This window comes from Neomonachus schauinslandi, chromosome 10 (genome assembly GCF_002201575.2).
Source record: "Neomonachus schauinslandi chromosome 10, ASM220157v2, whole genome shotgun sequence".
Classification (NCBI taxonomy): domain Eukaryota; kingdom Metazoa; phylum Chordata; class Mammalia; order Carnivora; family Phocidae; genus Neomonachus; species Neomonachus schauinslandi.
Genome location: NC_058412.1, coordinates 100,516,873 through 100,537,747, shown reverse-complemented (window position 1 = coordinate 100,537,747; position 20,875 = coordinate 100,516,873). Strand labels below are relative to the sequence as shown.

At 37.5% G+C, this 20,875-nt stretch overlaps 1 protein-coding gene across 1 annotated transcript; it reads right to left on the bottom strand.

Moving 5' to 3' along the window:
• Nucleotides 1-2,101: 2,101 nt before the first annotated feature.
• LOC110590016 (40S ribosomal protein S24-like) lies at nt 2,102-2,611 on the bottom strand. Its single transcript, XM_044918756.1, has one exon. It carries the CDS (start codon nt 2,589-2,591, stop codon nt 2,199-2,201), a length of 393 nt encoding a protein of 130 aa, XP_044774691.1. The 5' UTR covers nt 2,592-2,611; the 3' UTR covers nt 2,102-2,198.
• Nucleotides 2,612-20,875: the final 18,264 nt, after the last annotated feature.

The following is a 20,875-nucleotide window of genomic DNA, read 5'->3' as shown; positions in this document are numbered from 1 at the left end:
CACTGTTGATGTGTGAAAATTGAAGCTGAGGTCAGGAAGAGAGGAATCTGGAGGAAAGCCGGTAACGTTTTAATGCTCCACAAGGAAGCATAACCCTGGTCAGAGCCATACGTGTTGACCCTGATGGGGAAGTAGGTGAGCTGTGGTCCTCAGAAGGAAAGAGCCAGCTCTAGGAGCCAATCAGCCAGAACAGAGTCCCAGACACTGCTCCCAGCCTGAGGTTCCCACTCACTCACAGGTACCCCTTCTGTGATCTTCTAAGCCAGGGTCACCATCAGTGGCCTGGAACATGCAGCATTCTTGGGTCTGGCAATGTGGCTGAGGACAATGTGAAGCTAGAACCCTAGATAATTCTATCCCAAAGGTCCAGGATGGGTAATGAGTAGTGCAGTTCACTGATGTGGTTGGTACCCTGGGGGTACTAGAACTCTGGGGTCTAGTGAATATTGTCTATGAAAAAAAAAGTATAGATTTGCAAACAGGAAACTTTCAAAGCCTTTTGAAAATCCTTTCTAGATGTTTATTTTGGAAAGTACAAAATCTATTATTTTTACTTGTGTAATTTGATGCTGTAAAAGGAGAAACGGACATTGAAATCTCTAATTTTTCTGCGAGTCTGGAGGCCCTGTAGGAGCAGGTATTATGTCTTTTCAGTATCAAGGGTAGAAACTAGGGTTACACTTTCATTGGTTGTTACTTTAGAGCAGGATTTTCAAACTTTAGTGTGGATTAGAATCTCCTAGGGGACTTGTTGAAACAGATTCCTGGGTTTTGCTCCTAGAGAAGATGATATGTGGGTCTAGGCTGAAATCTACGATTCTCCATTTTTAACAACCCACAGGTGACACTGATGTTGCTGGTCTTTGGACTACACTCTCAAGTAACATGGTCATAAAGTGCTACTGCAGCCTTCAGTTTTCATTTTCACTTTGTTCTGGGAGATTCTAGTCTCAGTTACACCATATTGTCTGGGCAGAGAGACCCACAAGGTTGTACTTTGTACCCACCACCCAAACCCTCCAGAACTCAGTCATACTTTCTGGCAGTTCTTAGATATATGTTATTCTTAGAGCCCTAAGCCATTATGACCTGAGATGCAGGTGCCCTGGGGACCTCTGAACAGACTCACTCTACAACATAGAGAGTAAGAGAGAAAGGAGGTGTGTCTGGAATACCAAATCACGAAAGTGGTTAGGTGTGTGGGGGCACAAAGGTATCAAATTATAGGCCTACTTGGTCTCACCCAACATAATTTCTTTCTGGTTTATATGGTTCGTCATGCATGCTCTTGGAAGGGAGATAAGACATGATTAAATTAAAACAGTGTATGACGTGGAAATCTTTCAGATCAGGCTTGAAATTCAGTCATATCCTGATTCACAACCCCATTCTGGGCCTGGCTCTGGCAGATTGCTAAACCTATTGAAGCATTTGTGGAAAAAGGGTGGGGAAAGGTAAAGGAGGATGGGTATGGAGTTCAGATGAGCTTTGAGAGAATACTTTAGGTTCTCTGAACCTCTGTTCTCATCTAAAAAATAGCATGTCAATGATATTTCCCTAACAGAGTTTTTGTAAGGATTACGTGTAAGCATATATAAAAGCTGTCAGCATGAAATCTAGAACACAGTAATACTCATTAATATTAGTGTTCTTTTCTTTTTTTCTTCTTAGTGTCTCCTGCCCATTAATCAGGAGAACATGAAGGCTGAAGAAAGAAAAGAAATATTAGGTTCTCAGAAATTGCAAATATTTGGTCTCCTGGCATTTTACTGAATTAGATTTATTCTTTTTTTTTTTTTTTAAGTTTAGTGGAACTCCAAGGACTGGCCTAGAGACCTAACAACCATTGGTGACAAAAAAAATCTATAAAATGGCATCATGTTTTAAAAGTAGAAGACACATCTTGGGTATTAAAGATAGCAGGTGGAACATGGATGGTAAATATTCATATAAAGCCTTGACTGTTTGACAATGGACCATAGTAGTTCCTAAAGCTTCATATTAAGGTGCAAATTATATATAACTGAATGATAAGGGCTATGACATAATGCAGGATATGGAAAGAAAATGGAACAGGGACTGGGTTTTTTTTTTTTTCACGTTAACATTCTTAGTTTATTGATCCTCTCATGAAAAATCTGCACAACCAGATAAAGCCACTGTAGCATCTTTACTCCTTCTGTTGTCCAATCTCCAGCTCACTTTTTGCCAGCACCAACATTGGCTTTTGCAGTCCCCCTGACTTTCTTCATTCTGTTCTTGCGTTCCTTTCGCTGTTTTCTTGATGTCTTTTTCTTCTCATACAGGCCATGTCTTGCAAGTCTGTGTTTGGGTTCATTTTTCTTTGCATAATCCAAGGAATCATATATCATGCCAAAGCCGGTTGTCTTGCCACCACCAAAATGGGTTCTGAATCCAAACACAAATATGACATCTGGTGTGGTCTTGTACATTTTGGCTAGTTTTTCCCGAATTTCTGTCTTAGGTACTGTTGCCTTTCTGGGGTGAAGAACATCAATGACCATCTGTTTCCGCTGAAGTAGTCGGTTAGTCATGAGCTTCCTGGTCCGGATAGTTACTGTGTCGTTCATGATGGCAGCCTAGCTTCAAGCAGCCGGGGAGGAAAAGAGTCAGGGACTGGGTTTTAATTCCATCTCTGCCCCAACCAGCTTTGTGACCTCACAAAAAACACTAAACCTCCTGGTAACATGCACATGTATGTTATACTTACTCTGCACAACACCTTCTCCAAAACCAGCTGGAGTGCCTTTTAACTCATAAATATGCTTTGTTTAACATCATCAAGGCAATACTTTGGATGCTAAATATTCTCATGCAGAGAAACATTTCAAAGACAAAAATCTGGGAGAACTAAATCTGGGGTGCTGATCTTTATGACTATGGGCAGCAGTTCTGAAAACAGAATTTTCCCCCAAATCTCCACTTCTTGCCTGATTCCTAGGGTGCCCGGCTCACAGCAGGACATGAGGAGGAGGGTGGGCCTCTAGATTCTCCCTGAAGGTAGACCCCCAACATATATCAGTGCCATGAGACTGGGGCTATATCTGTCTGGTCACTGTCTTGTTTCAACTGTTGGCACAGTGCCTGCCATGTAGTAAGAATTCAATCAATATTTGTAGACTGTATAAGAAAATGGATGAATAGCAAATCAGATGATCCAGTCTCAAGAGCCTATACAAATCAAACTGTGAAATTTTCTACTCTTCCTGATTCTGTATAGACACAGCCCCAATTTCTGCCAGTGCCTGAAGGATAATTACAATAATAATTCATGTCTCCATGTGGAAATAAGGTATAACATTCATACTTTCCCAAGTTGCATTATCACTCATACTTCATTTTGGAAAGATTGATATGGAAAATTAGCAGCTCTACCACAAGGCTAATGAGAAAAATAGGCAAAGCATCTGAAGCAATGGAAAATACGAGTTTTTTCATCATGATCAGTTAAAGGTATATAGTAGAAGGCTCTGTGTGGAGCCACACTCCACATCAAGTAGCACCTATCACCACACTTTATTCAAAATGTTTTTTCTCCTTTATTAATTAAATTACTTTGCCTTTAAAAAATAGAATTTGAGTCCAAATCATGTGCATGATATTATGATAAATGATATAGTGATAGGTAATTTATAAGGCATTTTCTACCTACAATAACTGCAGTATGAGTTGAGGACATAGACATGTGCATACAAAGTTATACATGGAGGGTCTGCTGGTGCCCATTCTAAGTATAGGAAGATGGCTAATAACTAAGATGTCTGAAGTGTACAAGTAAAGAGCAAAATGCTAGGATGGTGGGTAATGGAAGACTGGGGAGGTGGAAAAGCCTACTGTAACGAAGAGATCAAAGCTGAGGTAGGACATATATAGATATTGTAGGGTCAAGTCAGTCCAAGAATCATGATGTGGGGAGGATCGCAAATCATCTGCAGAGATGTGACATTCACAGTGAATGACAGAAATTGTAGCTGTTAGGTACAATAAATGCATTAGTTTTGGAGTCTAAAGATATACATTGGAAATCCAGCTCTGCCATTTACCAGACAAGTAACCTTGAGCCAAATCTGTGGGCCTCAGTTTTCCAATCTATAAAAATAGGCTTCCAGGTATCTACGTCAGATCTTCAGAGGAACCAACGTGGTAACATACAAAGCAAGAAGCACTTTGTCAGCACACAGGGTGTAGAGCAAAACTTATCTTGCCAATGCATGATTGAAGCTCACAAATGGAAAAGCTAAAATGAAGGGAGCAATGGGAAGTCTGCAGGTTTGGCTGAGGTGTTTGGTTGAATCAATTTTGACAGTGTTGCATCGATAAGGTTACCCATATCCCAGGCTTCTATAAGATAATCAAGAAGCCAAATTATCCTAACATCCATTCTTGCCCTGTTTCAATGCATGCATTTAGCTTCCATTTGAATAGTTAACCTGCTCAGTGCAGAGAACTGAATCAGATAATGCAGCCAGTGTTATTTTTATGTTTGGACCGAGTCATTTTGCCTGGCAATACTGAGGAAAATAAGCAAATAACTGCCAAATTTCCACTTAGCTTGGTGGAAACAAGTGAATGAGGGTAAATCTTGTGATTACCCTCAAGTGAATGAGAGTAAATCTTGGAAGAGGGATATTGTTAAAGGATGAGAAAATTTCTAGGAGAAGAGGCAGTGTGTCTCTTGAGTTGTCCTATTCTTGGAGAATTTCCACCACACACAATTGGAAAAATGTGTATATCTGTTTATGCTTCCTATTGAAGTCACTATACTATTATCTGCAATCTCCCTGGATTCAGTCCCCCTTTGGCCTTCTAAATGACTTTTGCACCTGGCTCATACTTTTCTTTACCAGTGAATAATAATGGTAACAACATCTACTGACCAAGGCATTGTAATTTATAGTTTATAAAGTATTTACTTTATTCATTTGAGTCCCCTAAGAACCATGAAAAAGGTTGGCATTGTTGTTTTCACTTTATAAGTGGGAAAAGAGATTTAGTAGGGAAGGGGGGGAATGGGGGAAGGAAAAGAACATAAATCAAGGCTGGAGAGAGGAGGGCAGACTCTTGGAAATGAAGGAGACCTTGGCAAGTCAGATAGTCTAATACAGGGCTGTGTCTCAGTGACAGTGAACTAACTGTGTGGTAGGTTCTGAGCTTGGAGTTTGCTCCTTCTATCTTGACAGCCACACTCAAAGCTCAGAAAGTTCATACAGGTTTCTCTTAGCTGGAAAATGGCTGAGTCTTGTGTCCTACAACATGTCATCTCCCTGTCCCACTATGCCAGAACCTTACCCTGCTAGTCTAGGCCAGACCTGTCTTCTCCAAAATATGCTCTTGGGTATAAGAGAAGTTCAGAGAAAATCTTGATTACAGAAACACATCTACACAAAGAAGAACAACAACAGCAAGGAGAGGTGAGGGGAGGGGAAAAAAAAAAAGCCAGGTACTGTTCAGATGATAATCCATTGCTGCTCAAATGCACATCCTAAAACAAATATGTTGTGACATATACTCTAGTCCTTAACAACTCTCTGTCCATCCACATGGACTCATTTCTTTCTTTTAATATCTTTAAAATGTTTAGAAACTAATTATCCTTCTATAAACACCAAGGACAGATGGATTCCAGGAAAGTGCTGACTGAGCATCATATAAAGCATGTCAATAGTAAGCAAATGCTACCACTCTTTCATTATTTGTAGTAATCTTCACAGCATATATTTATCTTTAAGCTCATGTTTCTTGTTCAGTATTTTTAATGACAATGAGCATCTTGTCCCTCTGAATCCTCACTTCACTTCCATCCTCTTTTGTCCTCTTGTTTATAAGATAAAACTTTGGACAAATAGGAGAACCAGCCTGTAGATCTTTATGGCATAACTAGTTTAGGTATTCACATCTGTCTTTGTCTCTTCAGGCTGCCATAACAAAATACCAGAGCCTGAGTGGCTTTGGCTTAAATAACAGAAACTTATTTTCTTACAGTTCTAGAGGCTCAGGGTCTAAGATCAAGGAGCCAGCAGGGTTGGTTTCTGGTGAGACTTCTCTTCCTAGCTTGCTGAGGACCTCCTGCTGTGTCCTCTCATGGCCTTTCCTCTGAGGAGAGAGAGCTCTCTGGTGTCTTTTCCTCTTCCTATAAGGACACCTGTTCTATAGTATTAGGGCCCCACAGTTATACCTCATTTAACCTTAATTGCCTCCTGAAAGACCCTATCTCCACATAGTCACATTGAGGGCTAGGGCTTCAACATGTGAATTGGGGGGAGGGGCACAATTCAGTCTATAACAATATCTGAAGACAAAAACATGACCCACGGGCAATCTTTCTTGAATATTCCATCTCAAAGCATCCCGACACAGGTGGCCCTTTACCTTTCTCCCATCCCGCCATCCTTCCCTTTTCATTCTCAGCTTTTCACTGAATTCCATTTCCTCCTCTGAGGTCCCTACCATGCTTTTTTATTTATTTATTTATTTATTTATTTATTTATTTATTTATTTATTTATTTATAAAATTTTATTATGTTATGTTAATCACCATACATTACATCATTAGTTTTTGATGTAGTGTTCCATGATTCATTGTTTGCGTATAACACCCAGTGCTCCATTCAGTACATCATTCCCTCTTTAATTAAAGAGGGCATCTACCATGCTTTTTAAATCTGAAATAGCCCAGAGGTGGTTTTTACCCAGTGGTGACCTAAGAAGCCATCTTAGAGTGAAGGGAGGAAGACTTGGTCACATGAGAAGAAAACATAAGCGCTTCAGAGCTCTCTGGGTTGGGAGCCTTGATATTTATCTTCCTCCTTATCCATTATGAAAAAAATGAGAGAGGCAAGATGAGGTTGTTGGGTATTTAGTGAGATTTGGTAGGAAATGGAAGGAAAGGTTGGATGGTAATAGGGTTACGTGAGGGTGTGAGGAGGGCTTTGTTTTAGCCTGTGGTCCAGAGGCGAGAATCTAGCTGGGCATCAGATTGGACAATAGCACTCTTCCACCAAAAGGGTAGAGAGCCAGATGAGCAGAAACAGCTTCTCTGGGGAAGAGAGGAGGGAAGTCAGAGTGCTGAGTGTAACTAGCAGCTCAGCCAAGAGCAGCAGTGTCCCAATAAATAATGACAAATATTGGCTGCTGCTGCACTTTGCTTTTATTAACCCTTGTACCATCCCAAGTCCACACTTGATCTTTGAGGACTCACACAGTTTTGGATGTGTGACTCTGGTTTCTAGCTCACACTACCATTCGACAAAGAATATTAGAGAAATTACATGACAGAACATTTTATGTCTCTCTACGGTGAAATGGATTACTGACCCCCAGGTCTTCCTTTTTTTCATTTAACTTTGGAATGATAAACAAAAATGTTGACTTTAAAAAATGAATGAAGAAAATTGGGAGATCAGAATTCCAGAAAGATCTAATCTTCATTCATGCCTGTGTTCCTGTCCCAATTCTACCACATTACAGTCTTTAGGATGCTTTGGAACCCTTCTTAAAATGTCAACATTTATTATGTAATGCCTTTTCTAAAATGCATGACTCTATTTTAGGCAATAATGAAATCTCTGATCATTTATGTACATAGAGGCCCAGAATCAATCCTTCTGAATGTCCATTCTTGTATAATACTGTGACAATGAATAGAAGAAATGAAGGATTTAGGTTGCAAGCACATGCTCAGTCAGCACAGAAATCTGTTACGTTTTGTTTTTCTGCAGAATCCTTTATGTAGCTTTATTCTGTTACTCATTTAGGAGTTTTCTTAAAATGGAGGACAATAAATTTTGGTGAAGAGTCCTGGATTTTCACCTAAGGAAGTGTTGATCACAACTTGTCACTCTAGCAACACTTTTCCATCAACTTCTGGTTATCACTTATGGGTACCACTCTTGGTTAGGTCTCCTACCCCTCTGGATGCTTCTTGTCAGTCTCCTTCACTCTATTGCCTCATCATCCTGACCTGTAAATGCAGGAGTCTCTCCAGCTTCACACCTAGGGCAGCTTTGCTGTTAATACTCCTTATTTGAACTCATCCAGTACCCTGCTCTTTGATGGTTTCCCAAATGACATCCCCAGTCCCAACATCCCCCACCCCCAACTTAGGCTCATTTCTAACTGCCTGTTCAGTGTCTCTGCTTTGATAGCTAAAAAGGCATCTCAAACCAATCATAGCCAAAGTTAAATATTGGTTTCCGTTCCCAGCAAATCTGTTTCTCCTGAAGTCTTTTTGAATCTGTAAATGGAGGTCCGTTCTTACAGTTGCATAGATCACACTCTCAACTTAGCCTTGACTTTCTCTGACTCCTCACATTTAATCCATCAGAAAGACATGTTGCAGGGCACCCAGGTGGCTCAGTCACTAAGCGTCTGCCTTCGGCTCAGGTCATGATCCCACATGGGGCTCCCTGCCCATTGGGAAGCCTGCTTCTCCCTCTTCCACCCCTCCTGCTTATGTTCCCTCTCTCAGTGTCTCTCTCTCTGTGTCAAATAAATAAATAAAATATTAAAAAAAAAAAAGAAAGACATGTTGCCTTAGCTGCAGGACTTATCTAGGCTCCCAACACTCCTGCCCTTCCCTGCTGTGTCCAGTTTGTACCATCAATAGCAATGGGTCTTCACTCTGCCTCCTTTGCTCAGCTCTATCCCCTTATAGTCTATACACAAAAGCAAGAGTGGTTCTTTTAAGATGTAAGTCATATCATGTCTTACACTGACTCAAACCCTCCACTGACTTCTCAAAACACTTGAAATAAAATCTTATAGACAAAGGGAATTAAGACCACACTTAGCATTATGAGCACTCAATAATATATAGAATTATTGAATCATTGTATTGTACACCTGAAACTAATATAACACTCTTATTATACTTCAACAAAAAAATTAAAAAAAAATCTTATTGTCCTGCAAATTCAGCCACTTGTTTCCTTTCTGAGTTCAACCCTTACCACTTTCTTCAACACCTACTCTAGTCCAGCCTAGCTGTTCCTTTAACATGTTCTTGCCTCAGGACCTTTACACACACTGTTTGCACTCCCTGAAATTTCTTCCTTGAAGAACATGCCTTTTTCCTTTAGGTCACTTAAGCCTCTGCTCAAATGTCACCTTATCAGAGACACCTTCCCTGACCAATCTCTCTAAAGTGGAACTTCTGCCCCTTCCCTTCTTATTTTACCATATAAGCCTTATTTCCATTGATAGGTGCTTCCTACATACCTGTTTACTGTCTACCTCCCTCATGAGAGTGTCTAGTCCCTGAGAACAGGCACTGTGAGTGTTTATTCACTGATTGGTCTGCAGGGCCTACAGCATTGCTGGTTCATAGTGGTTAATCAATCAATCAATTGCCCCATATTACTTTTTATATGTATCAGCACAGGATTCTCACTTGAAAATAAAGAAAGGTCAATGGGAAAGAGAACCAGAGGGAAATCAGAAACCCAGCCTTGGAAAAAGAGATTTTTTTTTTTAAGCTTTGCTTCTCAAATGTGGCATTACCTGGGAGATTAGCTTATTAGAAATGTAGATTTGGGGGCTCATCTCAAACCTAAAGAATAGACTCTTTAGTTAAATGAGTTAATTTGAAGCAGAAGTTGATTTTAATTTTTTCAGACCTCACTGGTCTTATTTGATCCATTTCTGTGGGCATCTGGATGGCTGAGCTGTAACTGTGTGGACCTCCTTAGCACCCTGGACCTGGTGTGTACTTCAATGTTGGGTGGGGCCCAGAAATCTGAATTCTAACAAGGTTCCCGAGTAATTTGTATGAGAATGGAATGAGAAGCTTTGCCCTAGAGTCCTGCAAATGCACCTCTATCTTTCCTCAATGAGACACCCTGTCCTATCTGAACAAGAATTGCAGCTTGCCTTATATCTGACACTGAATGTCCTTCTGTATTGTCTGCTTTCCAGACCTTGTGATTTATAAATGGTTGATAAATGAGAAAAGTGACTTGCATCGGGGAAACTAATAAGACCAGGCACCCTGCTGCCATTCAGTTTTTGACATGGGAATGACCCTGCCCAAGAGAGTCTGGGGAGGCAGAATTGTCACTCACAACATCAGTCCACTGTCAAGAAGCAGGCTGCCAATTTGAGCCAAAACAAGAATCCATTGAGAATCACCACAGGCAAAACCTTCCCACTGGGTGATCTGAGAAGACAGGTACTTTGTGAAACGAGCTTAATATTCAGGTCGGCAGAAGGGAGGCAGTATAGCTGCATTCATGTTGTACCTTGTTGCTCCCTTGGGTTGTCTTACAAAGAGCACCTCCTCTCCTGGTAGCTGCTGTAATTTGTATATTTTTATCTTTCATTGTTCAAATTTGGTTTGCTAAATCATTCTGAGCTTCCCTGACAGGCTGGTGGTGCAAGGTCAGAAAATAACATTTCACACTTACCTGAGATGAGGATTTGAGTGCCTGTGATTAATTGAGGAGTGCTCTTAGGAGAAGGGGAGTAAGAAAAGTAGGATGGGATAGGGGAAGAAGCCATGCATAGATGTGGGTTCAGCTCAAGTTTTGACCTAATCCTAATCCCACAGGGAGCTCTGGAGCATGCAAGGCACCAGAGCACTACATCCCACCTTGAGTCAAAGAGGTTGGTCATTTGTACCCTCTTGTGAGTCAGCTGCAAGCTGTCTCCAGAAATTGTGTGATAAACTCCCAGAAATTTCCCCATGAGGCAACTCTCCTAGGCCAGGGGCAAGTCTCAGAATAAGGAGGGTAGTAGTGAGCTGTAAGCAACCAATATTCACAGCAGCTGGGGGATGTGTCCACGATAGATATTAACAGCTATCCATCCATACACCCTGTATGAGGAGTAGTTCCTTCATCTAGATTGCAAATCTGCCTAGTGATTCCATGCAAAGAAAAACATTCTTCCAATTTTAAATATTAACATCTTTAATTTGATTACCATTTGCTGTTTTGAATGCAGTGTTAATTATTAACTCATTTAATCCTAATAACAACTGAGTCATGTAAATGCTATTGCTATTCTTCTTCACTGATGAAAAATTGTTGCACTAAAAGCTTGAGAAGTTTGCCCAAAGTACACAACAGAGATTCACTAAAGTTAGGTAGTCTAGCTCCAGACTCCTTATCAGTAGCCACTAGACTGTGAGACACCAGCTGGATGACCACTGCTTTGAGAGGAGGCATGGCACCCTAAAGCCTCACTTAGTGCTAACACAATGTAGGTGCCCATTTTATGTTGGCTAAATGAACCAAAATGAACCAAATGAACCAAAAGAAACAATATTGGATAAAAATATGGATCCCTTTGATCTTGCATACATTAGTTTTTGCTGCCCACAAAAGATCCCCAAATTTAATGGCTTAAACCAGGAAACATTAATTTAGCTCTTAGTTCTGTGGGTGAGCAATTTGGGCTGGGAACAGCCTTGCAGTTCTGTTCTTGATGGGCATTCTGTGGTCAGCTGCCAGTGATCTAGCAGTTCCATCTCTGGGACTGGTTGTCTAAAACCTGGAGTGATGGGCACAAGTGAACCATGTGTCTCTCAGCATCTAACTGGCTACCTGGGCTTGCTTACCTAGCATCTTGGGAGTGTTTCAACAAGGAGAATAAAAATAAAAGGTAAGGCATCTTGAAGCCTGAGCTAACAATTGGCACACTATCACTTCTTGGGCATTCTTTTGGCCAAAACAAGTCACAAGGCCACCTCAGATTCAAAGGTTGAAATTGACTTCATATTTTGATCAGAGAAGCTTCAGCATCACATTGCAAAGGGGCAAGGAGATCGAGAAAGGAATTATTTGTAACCCTTTTTGCTTTTACCAGAAATCTCACTGTGTACCTGTTGTTTGTATGTGAATATGCAATAGAAACCCTTCCATCACATCTAGGGCTTTTTTAAAAATAAAGATGTTGATAATATTAGCTTAGGAAACTTAGAAACCAAATCAGTACTGTTAATCAGTTAATAAAAATCAGTTAATAAAAATCAATGTACACATCTGAAACAAGAAGTCTGCCCCTTGATGCTATTTTTTTCTTTTTCTTCTGAAAATATTAGAAAAATATCTCATCAGTGGCTCTATAGTCCTAAAATAAATCTTTATTTTAAGCAAGGTTAAAGTAGATTTAAATGTTATACAATGAAATTTGAGTCTCCCATCCACTCCATTCTACTACCTCGTCTTACTCCGAAGAGTGACCAATATCAAAAGACATTTGTGTTTCCAGACATTACCTCCCTGAATGGGAGTATACTATACATACTGTCCTCCACTTTGCTTTTTCACTTAGCACTGTGTCTTGAAGACATTTCTCTATAGCACAAATAGTTTTAACTCATTTTTAAAAAATAGTATAGTAGTCCCTCTGAAGTCCAGGAATATGCCATAGATAAATTACTTATTCCCTTGTAGATAGTTTTTTTTCCTACTTCCAGATTTTCTGGTCTTACAATGATGGGGAGTGAATTCTTTTGCATATTCCTTTGGATTCATTTATGAGAGAATATTTAGGAAAAATTCAAGAAGTGGAATTTATAGGTTAAACATGGTCTTTTAAAATTCAAAAGATATTGACTAAATTAACTACAGTGAGGGTATGCCAAGTTTACCAATTTTAGATACCTATAAAATAGTGCACGCATGTAGGGTTTTTTTTACATGCTCATAGACCATACGGACAGTCCCTAACTTACAATATTTCAATTTATGATTTTTCAACTTTACAATGGTGCAAAAGCAGTATGTGTTCAGTAGTAACTATACTTCCAATTTTAAATTTTGATCTTTTCCTGGGCTAGCGATATGTGGTAAGATACACTCTTGTAATGCTGGACAGCAACAGCCTCAGCTCGCAGTCAGCCACGTGATCATGAGGGTAAACAACTGATACACTTACAACCATTCTGTTTTTGACTTTCAGTACAATAGTCAATAACTCACATGAGATATTCAACACGTCATTTTTTTTTTTTTTTGAGTTAGAGAGAGTGTGTGCAAGTGGTGGGGGAGGGACAGAGGGAAAGGGAAAGAGAATCTTAAGCAGGCTTCCCACCCAGTATGGAGCCAATGTGGGGTTCGATTTCACCACCCTGAGATCAAGACCTGAGCTGAAATCTAGAGTCAGATGCTTAATCGACTGAGCCACCCAGGCGCCTCTCAACACTTTATTGTTAAATAGGCTTTGTCTTAGATGACTTTGCCCAACTGTAGGGTAATGTAAGTGTTCTGAGCACATTTAAGGTAGGCTAGGTTAAGCTATGATGTTTGATAGGTTAGGTGTATTAAATGCATTTTCCACTTAAGATACTTTCACCTTATGATGGGTTTATCTGGATATAATCCCATCATAAGTTGAAGAAAATCTGTATATATTAGCAAATATTAACATTTTTGTCACTGTTCAACTATTCTAATTTTAGAGGTCTGGTCACATGATTGCTTAATTTGCATTTCTTTAAAAATAAGTGAGGTTGTGTATCTTTCCAGAATTTATAGACAGTTTATATTTAATTTTGTGAACTGCTTGTTCATATTCTTAACTCATTTTATTTATTTTTTAAAGATTTTATTTATTTGACAGAGAGACACAGTGAGAGAGGGAACACAAGCAGGGGGAGTGGGAGAGGGAGAAGCAGGCTTCCTGTGGAGCAGGGAGCCCAATGTGGGGCTCGTGGGATCATGACCTGAGCCGAAGGCAGACGCTTAACGACTGAGCCACCCAGGCGCCCCTCTTAAATCATTTTAATATTATGTTATTGATCTTTCAAGAAAAAGCTTGTATAAAACTTTTTAAATTTTTTATTTTGGTAAGAGCACTTAATATAAGATCTACCCTTTTAACAAAGTTTTAAGTGTACATTATTGTTGACTATAGGTGCAATGTTATATAGCAGGTCTCCAGGGTTTATTCATGTTGCTTAACTGAAATTCATATCCATTTATTAGTAATTCTCCTTTTCCCCCTCCCCTTGGTCCCTGGATTCTATGAATCCACTCTGATTCTGTAAATTTGACTGTGTTAGAGACAGTAAGTAGAATTTGAACATTTGTCTTTCTGTGACTGGCTTATTTCCCTTAGCATAGTGTCCTCAAGGTTCATCAGATTGTCACATATTGCAGAACTTCCTTCTTTTTAAAGGCTAAATAGTATTTTATATATATATGTAAATTAGGCCATATTTATATAGCCTATATATAAGTATATATGCCACATTTTCTTTATCTGTTAATGAACATTCAGTTTGTTTCCACATCTCAGCTATTGTGAATAGTGCTGCAATGAACATAAGAATGCTAATATCTCCTCAAGATCCTGATTTTAATTCTTTTGATAAATACCCAGAAGTGGGATTTCTGGATCATAGGGTAGTTCTCCTTTTAATTTTTTTGTGGAACCACCATACTGTTTTCCATCGCAGCTGTGCCATTGTACATTCTCACCAACAGTGTCCAAGAGCAACAATTTCTCCACATCCTTGACAACACTTGTCTTCTATTTTTTTATTTTAAATAACCATCGTGGCAGGTATGAGGCCAAAAACACAACATATAAAACTTTTTATCATAAATAAAATGAACCTTTTTGTCTATGACAAATATTACTACTGTTTTTAAAAATGCACTTCATTGAGAGGTATGACATACATGGAAAATGAACTGATCTTAAGTATACAATTCAATCAATTTTGAACAAATACATGCACCTATGAGACCATCAAACAAATCAAGATATATAATATTTCTAGCGGTTCAGAAATTCCTTTATGCTCCTTTCTAGTCAGTCGTCTTACACTTCCACAGAGGCAACCATTAATCTGACTTCTAAGAAGATAAATTAGTTTTCCCTCTTCTTGAATGATATACAATATACACTCTTTTCTATGTGGCTTCTCTGCTTAATGTGTTTTTCTTTTTTTTTTTAACAGTGACATTTCATTTATCAGTAGTTTGTTGCTTCTTATCTTGGAGTAGTATTTCATTGTATTTTCCTACTGAAATTTGTTTATCTGTTCACCTGTTGATGGACACATGGGATATTTTGAATTTTGTTCTATTGTGAGGTAGGCTGCTATGAACATTCTTGTACAAGTCATTTTTGTGCACGCTTTTATTTATCCTTGATATCTACTTAAGAGTAGAATATCTAAGTCATAGGGTAAATATATTTTTAACTTTATTAAGAAATACTAATTTCCAAAGTGATTGTGCCATTTCCTATTTCCATTAGCAATGCATGAGATTTCCAGATGCCCCACATGTCAACACTTAATATTTTTAAACTTTATAGTTTTAGATATTTTTACATGTGTGTAAGTAACGTATCTCCTTGTGACTTTGTTTTGTATTTAGTTGACAGTTAATGAAGGTGATCATTTTTTTTTCATGTGTTTGTTGGCCTATCATTTATCTTTTGTGAAATGTTTTGTGAAACTCATTGTCTATTTTAAAGGGAGTCACTTTATTTTAGTATTGATTTGTAGAAATTATTTATTCAGGATATGAAATTTCTGTTATATATGTGTTGCACATATTTTCTCCCAGTCTATGGCTTATCTTTTTATTTTCATAATGATGTTGTTTTTGATTAGCAGAAGATTTTAGTTTTTATAATATCTTACTTGTGAATTTGTTTCTCTTGTGGTTAGTATTTTTATGTCCTTTCTAAAAAATCTGTTTCCTCTTCTTCTATGATTTATTTCAAGTTAATTTTTGAGTATGGTGTGGGTCACAGATACTTTTTTCTATATAGACATTCAGTTCCAGCACCATTTGTTGAAAGGCTTTCCCATTAAGTTGACTAGCTTTCCATTTTATTCCATATTATACTGGTCTATCCTTACAAAAGAGTCACACTGCATAAATTACTGTCACCTCTTAGTAAATCTTGAAATCATGTAGTTTAATTCCTTTTTTAAAAAATTTATTTGAGAGGGGCACCTGGGTGGCTCAGTCGTTAAGCGTCTGCCTTCGGCTCAGGTCATGATCCCAGGGTCCTGAGATCGAGACCCGCATTGGTCTCCCTGCTCTGCCAGAAACCTGCTTCTCCCTCTCCCACTCCCCCTGCTTGTGTTCCCTCTCTCACTGTGTCTCTCTGTCAAATAAATAAATAAAATCTTTAAAACAAAATTTATTTGAGAGAGAGAGAGAGTGCATTGGGGGAGAGAGAGGGGGAGGGGCAGAGAGAATCTCAAGCAGACTCCCTGCTGAGCATGGAGCCCTATTTGGGGCTCTATCTCAGGATCCTGAGATCGTGACCTGAGCTGCAATCAAGAGTCAGACACTTAACCGACTGGGCCACCCAGGCACCCCTAATTCCTTTGATTTTATCCTTCTTCCAAATTGTTTTGCTATTCTAGATATTTTACAGCTTATCAATTTCTACATGAACAATTCCTAAAATTTTAATTGTGATTGCATTGAATCTATAAGTCAATTTGGGGAGAATTGATAGCTCAAAAATTTTGAATCTTTTTTTAAATTTTATTTTATTATGTTATGTTAATCACCATATAATACATCATTAGTTTTTAATTTTGAGTCTTTTAAGCCATGAACATAGTATTTCTCTCCACTATTTAGGTCTTTAATTTCTCACAGCCATATTTTGGTGAAGTTTTGCATGTCATTAACTTAAATTTATTCCTAGAATTTGATTTTTGATGCTACATAAGTGGAATCGTTTTAGATTATATTATCAGTTGAAGTTCTATTCATAATTTGCTAAGAGATTTAATTATACATGGGTGTCAAATTTTATCAAATGATGTTCTTTATATCTTTAGATGGTCATATTTTTATTAAATTAATATAGTGCATTATTTTCATTACTTTTCAAATTCTAATTCAACTTTGTCTTCCTTAGATAATCTCCACTTGGTCACAGTTTATATATTTTGAAATCAATTTACTAAACTTTGTAAAGAATATTTTTGTTTGGGTTGGGCACCTGGGTGGCTCAGTTGGTTAAGCGGCTGCCTTCAGCTCAGGTCGTGATCCCAGGGTCCTGGGATTGAGCCCCACATCAGGCTCCTTGCTCAGCGGAGAGCCTGCTTCTCTCTCTCCCTCTGCCCACCACTCTGCCTACTTGTGCTCTCTCTCTATCTCTCTGTCAAATAAATAAACAAAGTCTTTAAAAAAAAAAAGAATATTTTGTTTTGGTTAGTGATGGATATTAGTTTGTAATTTTTTTCATGTTTTCATATCAAGGTTATGCTGGCTTCATAAAATTAGAATATTACCAATTATACATATAATTAATTAATTATATAATATTAATATTATATGTATATATCAATTACATGTTATATATCAATTACATATAATATACATAACACATAATATAGTCACACAGCATATAATAGTAATATATAACATTATTAATATATGATATATTAATTATATATATATATTTGAAAAGACAAATTGGAACAGGAAAAATTTAATCCTGTAAGATTACATGTAAGATGATATTGACTATAAATTAATACTTTAACTACTTCACTACCCTTTGTCTATGTTAGTATTTATGTTTACATTTAAACATATAGTAAGTTAATATATAAGGCATAAAGTTTTACATAATGGTTAAACAATTTTATATTTGCAATTTGAATTCCCCCACAGAAAAGTATAAATTAGACATGGTAAAACAGTTATTTATTATCACCTCTTAACATTATTACAGTTGAATGCCTTTAAATATTATGAAGCAAACTTTCTTAGTACTGCAACGTCTTGAGCAAGATGGGAGGCAATCATAAATGCTCCCTGGCAGTTGCCATCATAGTGTTCTCTGGAGCCAAATACAGAAGTCCTGCATTCTAGGCATCATCTGTCTAAAAGGCTTGTCCAAATATCCATTGGCTATTGTGATGTGATTCAGGACCACAGAGAGTTCAAAAAAGAGACAAAGAATCTCCTTTGGAGTTGAAGTTCAAACACAGATTATAAGGGTAGATAAGGAATCACATGAGCACAGAAGGCAATTGAAGACTAGCCTCAGATTTTTCCCATCACAGCATTCAGTATTGAAATACAGGGAACAAAGTTCTAAGGGATAACAATACAGCCTCAAGAATTTGTACCCAGCTGTATTTTTCTCAACTATAATGGCAATACAGAGACATGTTTGAGCATGCAATATTGGAGATCAGAATAATAAGCCCAGCTTATGAAAAAATATCAGGTCTATCTAGAATAAATCCAAGTTTAAAATCAGGAATGAGGAGAGGAAAAAAAAGAAATCATGGTAAAAGGAAGAGGGATAAGCATTGAATCCCCTAAACTTTAAAATTAAGATCAAATAATAACCATTATATTGGTCATAAAACTTTTGACAAAGTAAACATATAAATGCTAAATATATATTTATAATATGTAAATACCAAAGATTAGGAGGGTAGTATGAAGAGGGTATACTAGTTTCCTTATTTTTCAGAACAGGAAGTCAATAGAGCTTGTCTAAGTTTGAAACATAAGGTTAAAAAAATACTCTAACATCATAAAGTATCTCTAATCTAATATATTGATTTCAGATTGTTCTTTTGGCAATTAAAGTCAGGTGGTGAAGCAACATTTATCTGAAGCTCAATATTCCTTAATTTCAATGCAGGTTTTGCCACCTATCTTTGGTTAAATGTAATTAAATTTTAATTAAAAGTCTAAGTAAGTGTAGCATTGTAGTGTGATATCCATCTTTCTAAAATAATTTACATTTATTTGTTTATCATTTATTATTTAGATGGATGTATTTACATAGACATCCCTAAAATATTAGTCCTTAAGTGTTGACAATGATTATTTTTGAGTGGTAAGATATGGAGTAATTTTGAAAATATTTTCTTGTATATTTTTGAATTGTCTGATTTTTTTAATATATTTGCATTACTTATATATAAAATCATCCTTCTAAAAATTAATTATGAAAATTAAAGTAAATGATATTTAACTTAAAAATACAAACTGGAACCACAATGGTCAAAGACTTTAAAAATATATATATGTACAAAATAATACTCATAGAAAAAGGACAAAGAACAGCAACAAAAGGTGAAATGTCGTTGACCAATACATGAAGAATAAATAGTGCAGATTCTCTAGTAACCAAAGAAATTCAAATTCAAATCAACTTTTTTTTCTCTTTTTAATCTGCTTCTAATGGAGTATTGAGCTGGTCTTCTCACAATCTGGTGTTAGAAGTATAAATTGATATAACTTATCTAAAATGCAATTTGGCAACATTTGTCTGAGTTTTAAAAATACTCATAATCTTCCACAACTTCAGGAACTTCAGCCTGTAAAAATACTCAAAATGTAAACAAGCACTTATGAAAATAGATGATAGATATGTATTTCACTGTTATTGCTAGAAAAGAAAAAAATAATCTAAAAGTTCAACAATAGAAGAAATATTAGAGTTTATGAGAAATAATAGTTTCCATTTATTGAGCTTTCACAACATGCCCAATTTTGTCAAGGGCTTTCCATATGTGATCTCATTTTATCTTTATAATGACACAGGGAATAAGGGCTATTGACATTTTGCACTTGAGAAATTGCCCATCTGAGAGATTAGGAAACATAGTGGAGATTATCAAAATCATACGTGGTAAGGTTTGGATGCAGTGTCTAAAAATGAATGTTCTTCAATTTTATGTACTTACTTCCTTTATATTAATATTGTGCATCCATTTTAAATGAGGGTTTCATTTTGTTGAGTCATCATTGAATTGACCTATCAACAATGCTGGTCAAGTGTAAATGTCATTTTACTAACGTTAGGTTATAGAGATTTAAAGACTTGAAAAAATAAATGCCAAATTTTGGTTCTCAGTTCCTCATGTTGGGAGCTTGGAAGTTGCCACTCTAGCCTAAGAGTGAGTAAAAAGTTGAACAGACTGAGTAATCAACAACTCTTCTTGGATCCATAAGAGGATCTAAGAGGGGAGGACACAGGGCAAACTGCTGCCCGCAAGATTAGAGAGACAGACAGGTTGCTACAAGGAGTCACAATTTATCAGAGTGAAGACTCAAGAGTAGGAACCTCCATGGGAACCAGTGCCTGGGTAAGAAAACCTGAACAGTAATTGAGTAATTGCTGGAGGCTCAGTGTAGACAACTCTGAGAGTTAAACATTCCAGAGAGACCCAGTCTTGGTGTGGGGGAACCACCACAGTTCTGTGAGATTTACCTCTGGGAGATTGATCAGGTTCTTAAAATAAATATTGGAGAAAAATGTCCTCATACTTTTGGCAGAGGGAGAGGAAAAGGAGTCATTGTATAACTAGAACACTCTGAAATTCTTAACAAGGCCTGCTCTCCTGAGAAACTAATTTAACACAGCCTAATCAGCTGGGATTTTATCAGAGCCTAACTGAATGGGGGGCAAGGAAATAATCCAACTCTAGTCCACTTGAGCCATCCTGTCCCACCTAAGGGAGGGGGGGAGAAAAATATCTGAGAAACACTTGTAATGTTCACAGTCCAGGGGCACAGTCTTACTAAAAGACTGAGACTTAGTCACAGGACTGCAGAATGGTTCACCTCCCCACACAGCTCACCACCACATCACTAAAGGCCTGTTTACAGCAGTTTCCTTTACCAGGTACAACATGTCCAGCTGTCAGGAAAAAGTTATAAAACATTCCAAAAAGCAAAAGCAGAAAAACAATTTGAAGAGACTGAGCAAGCATGAAAACCAGACATGGCCGGGATATTGTAATGATCACATCAGGAATTAAAAACAACTATGATTAATATGCTAAAGACTCTCATGTATAAAGTAGACAGCACACAAGAACAGATGGGCAGTGTAAGCAGAGAGATGAAAATCCTAAAAAAAGAACCAAAAACACTATAACAAAAATGAAGAATGT

What these genes read in the sequence shown, in the direction of transcription:
- LOC110590016 (XM_044918756.1), bottom strand. Translation starts at nt 2,591, where the DNA reads ATGAACGACACAGTAACTATCCGGACCAGGAAGCTCATGACTAACCGA.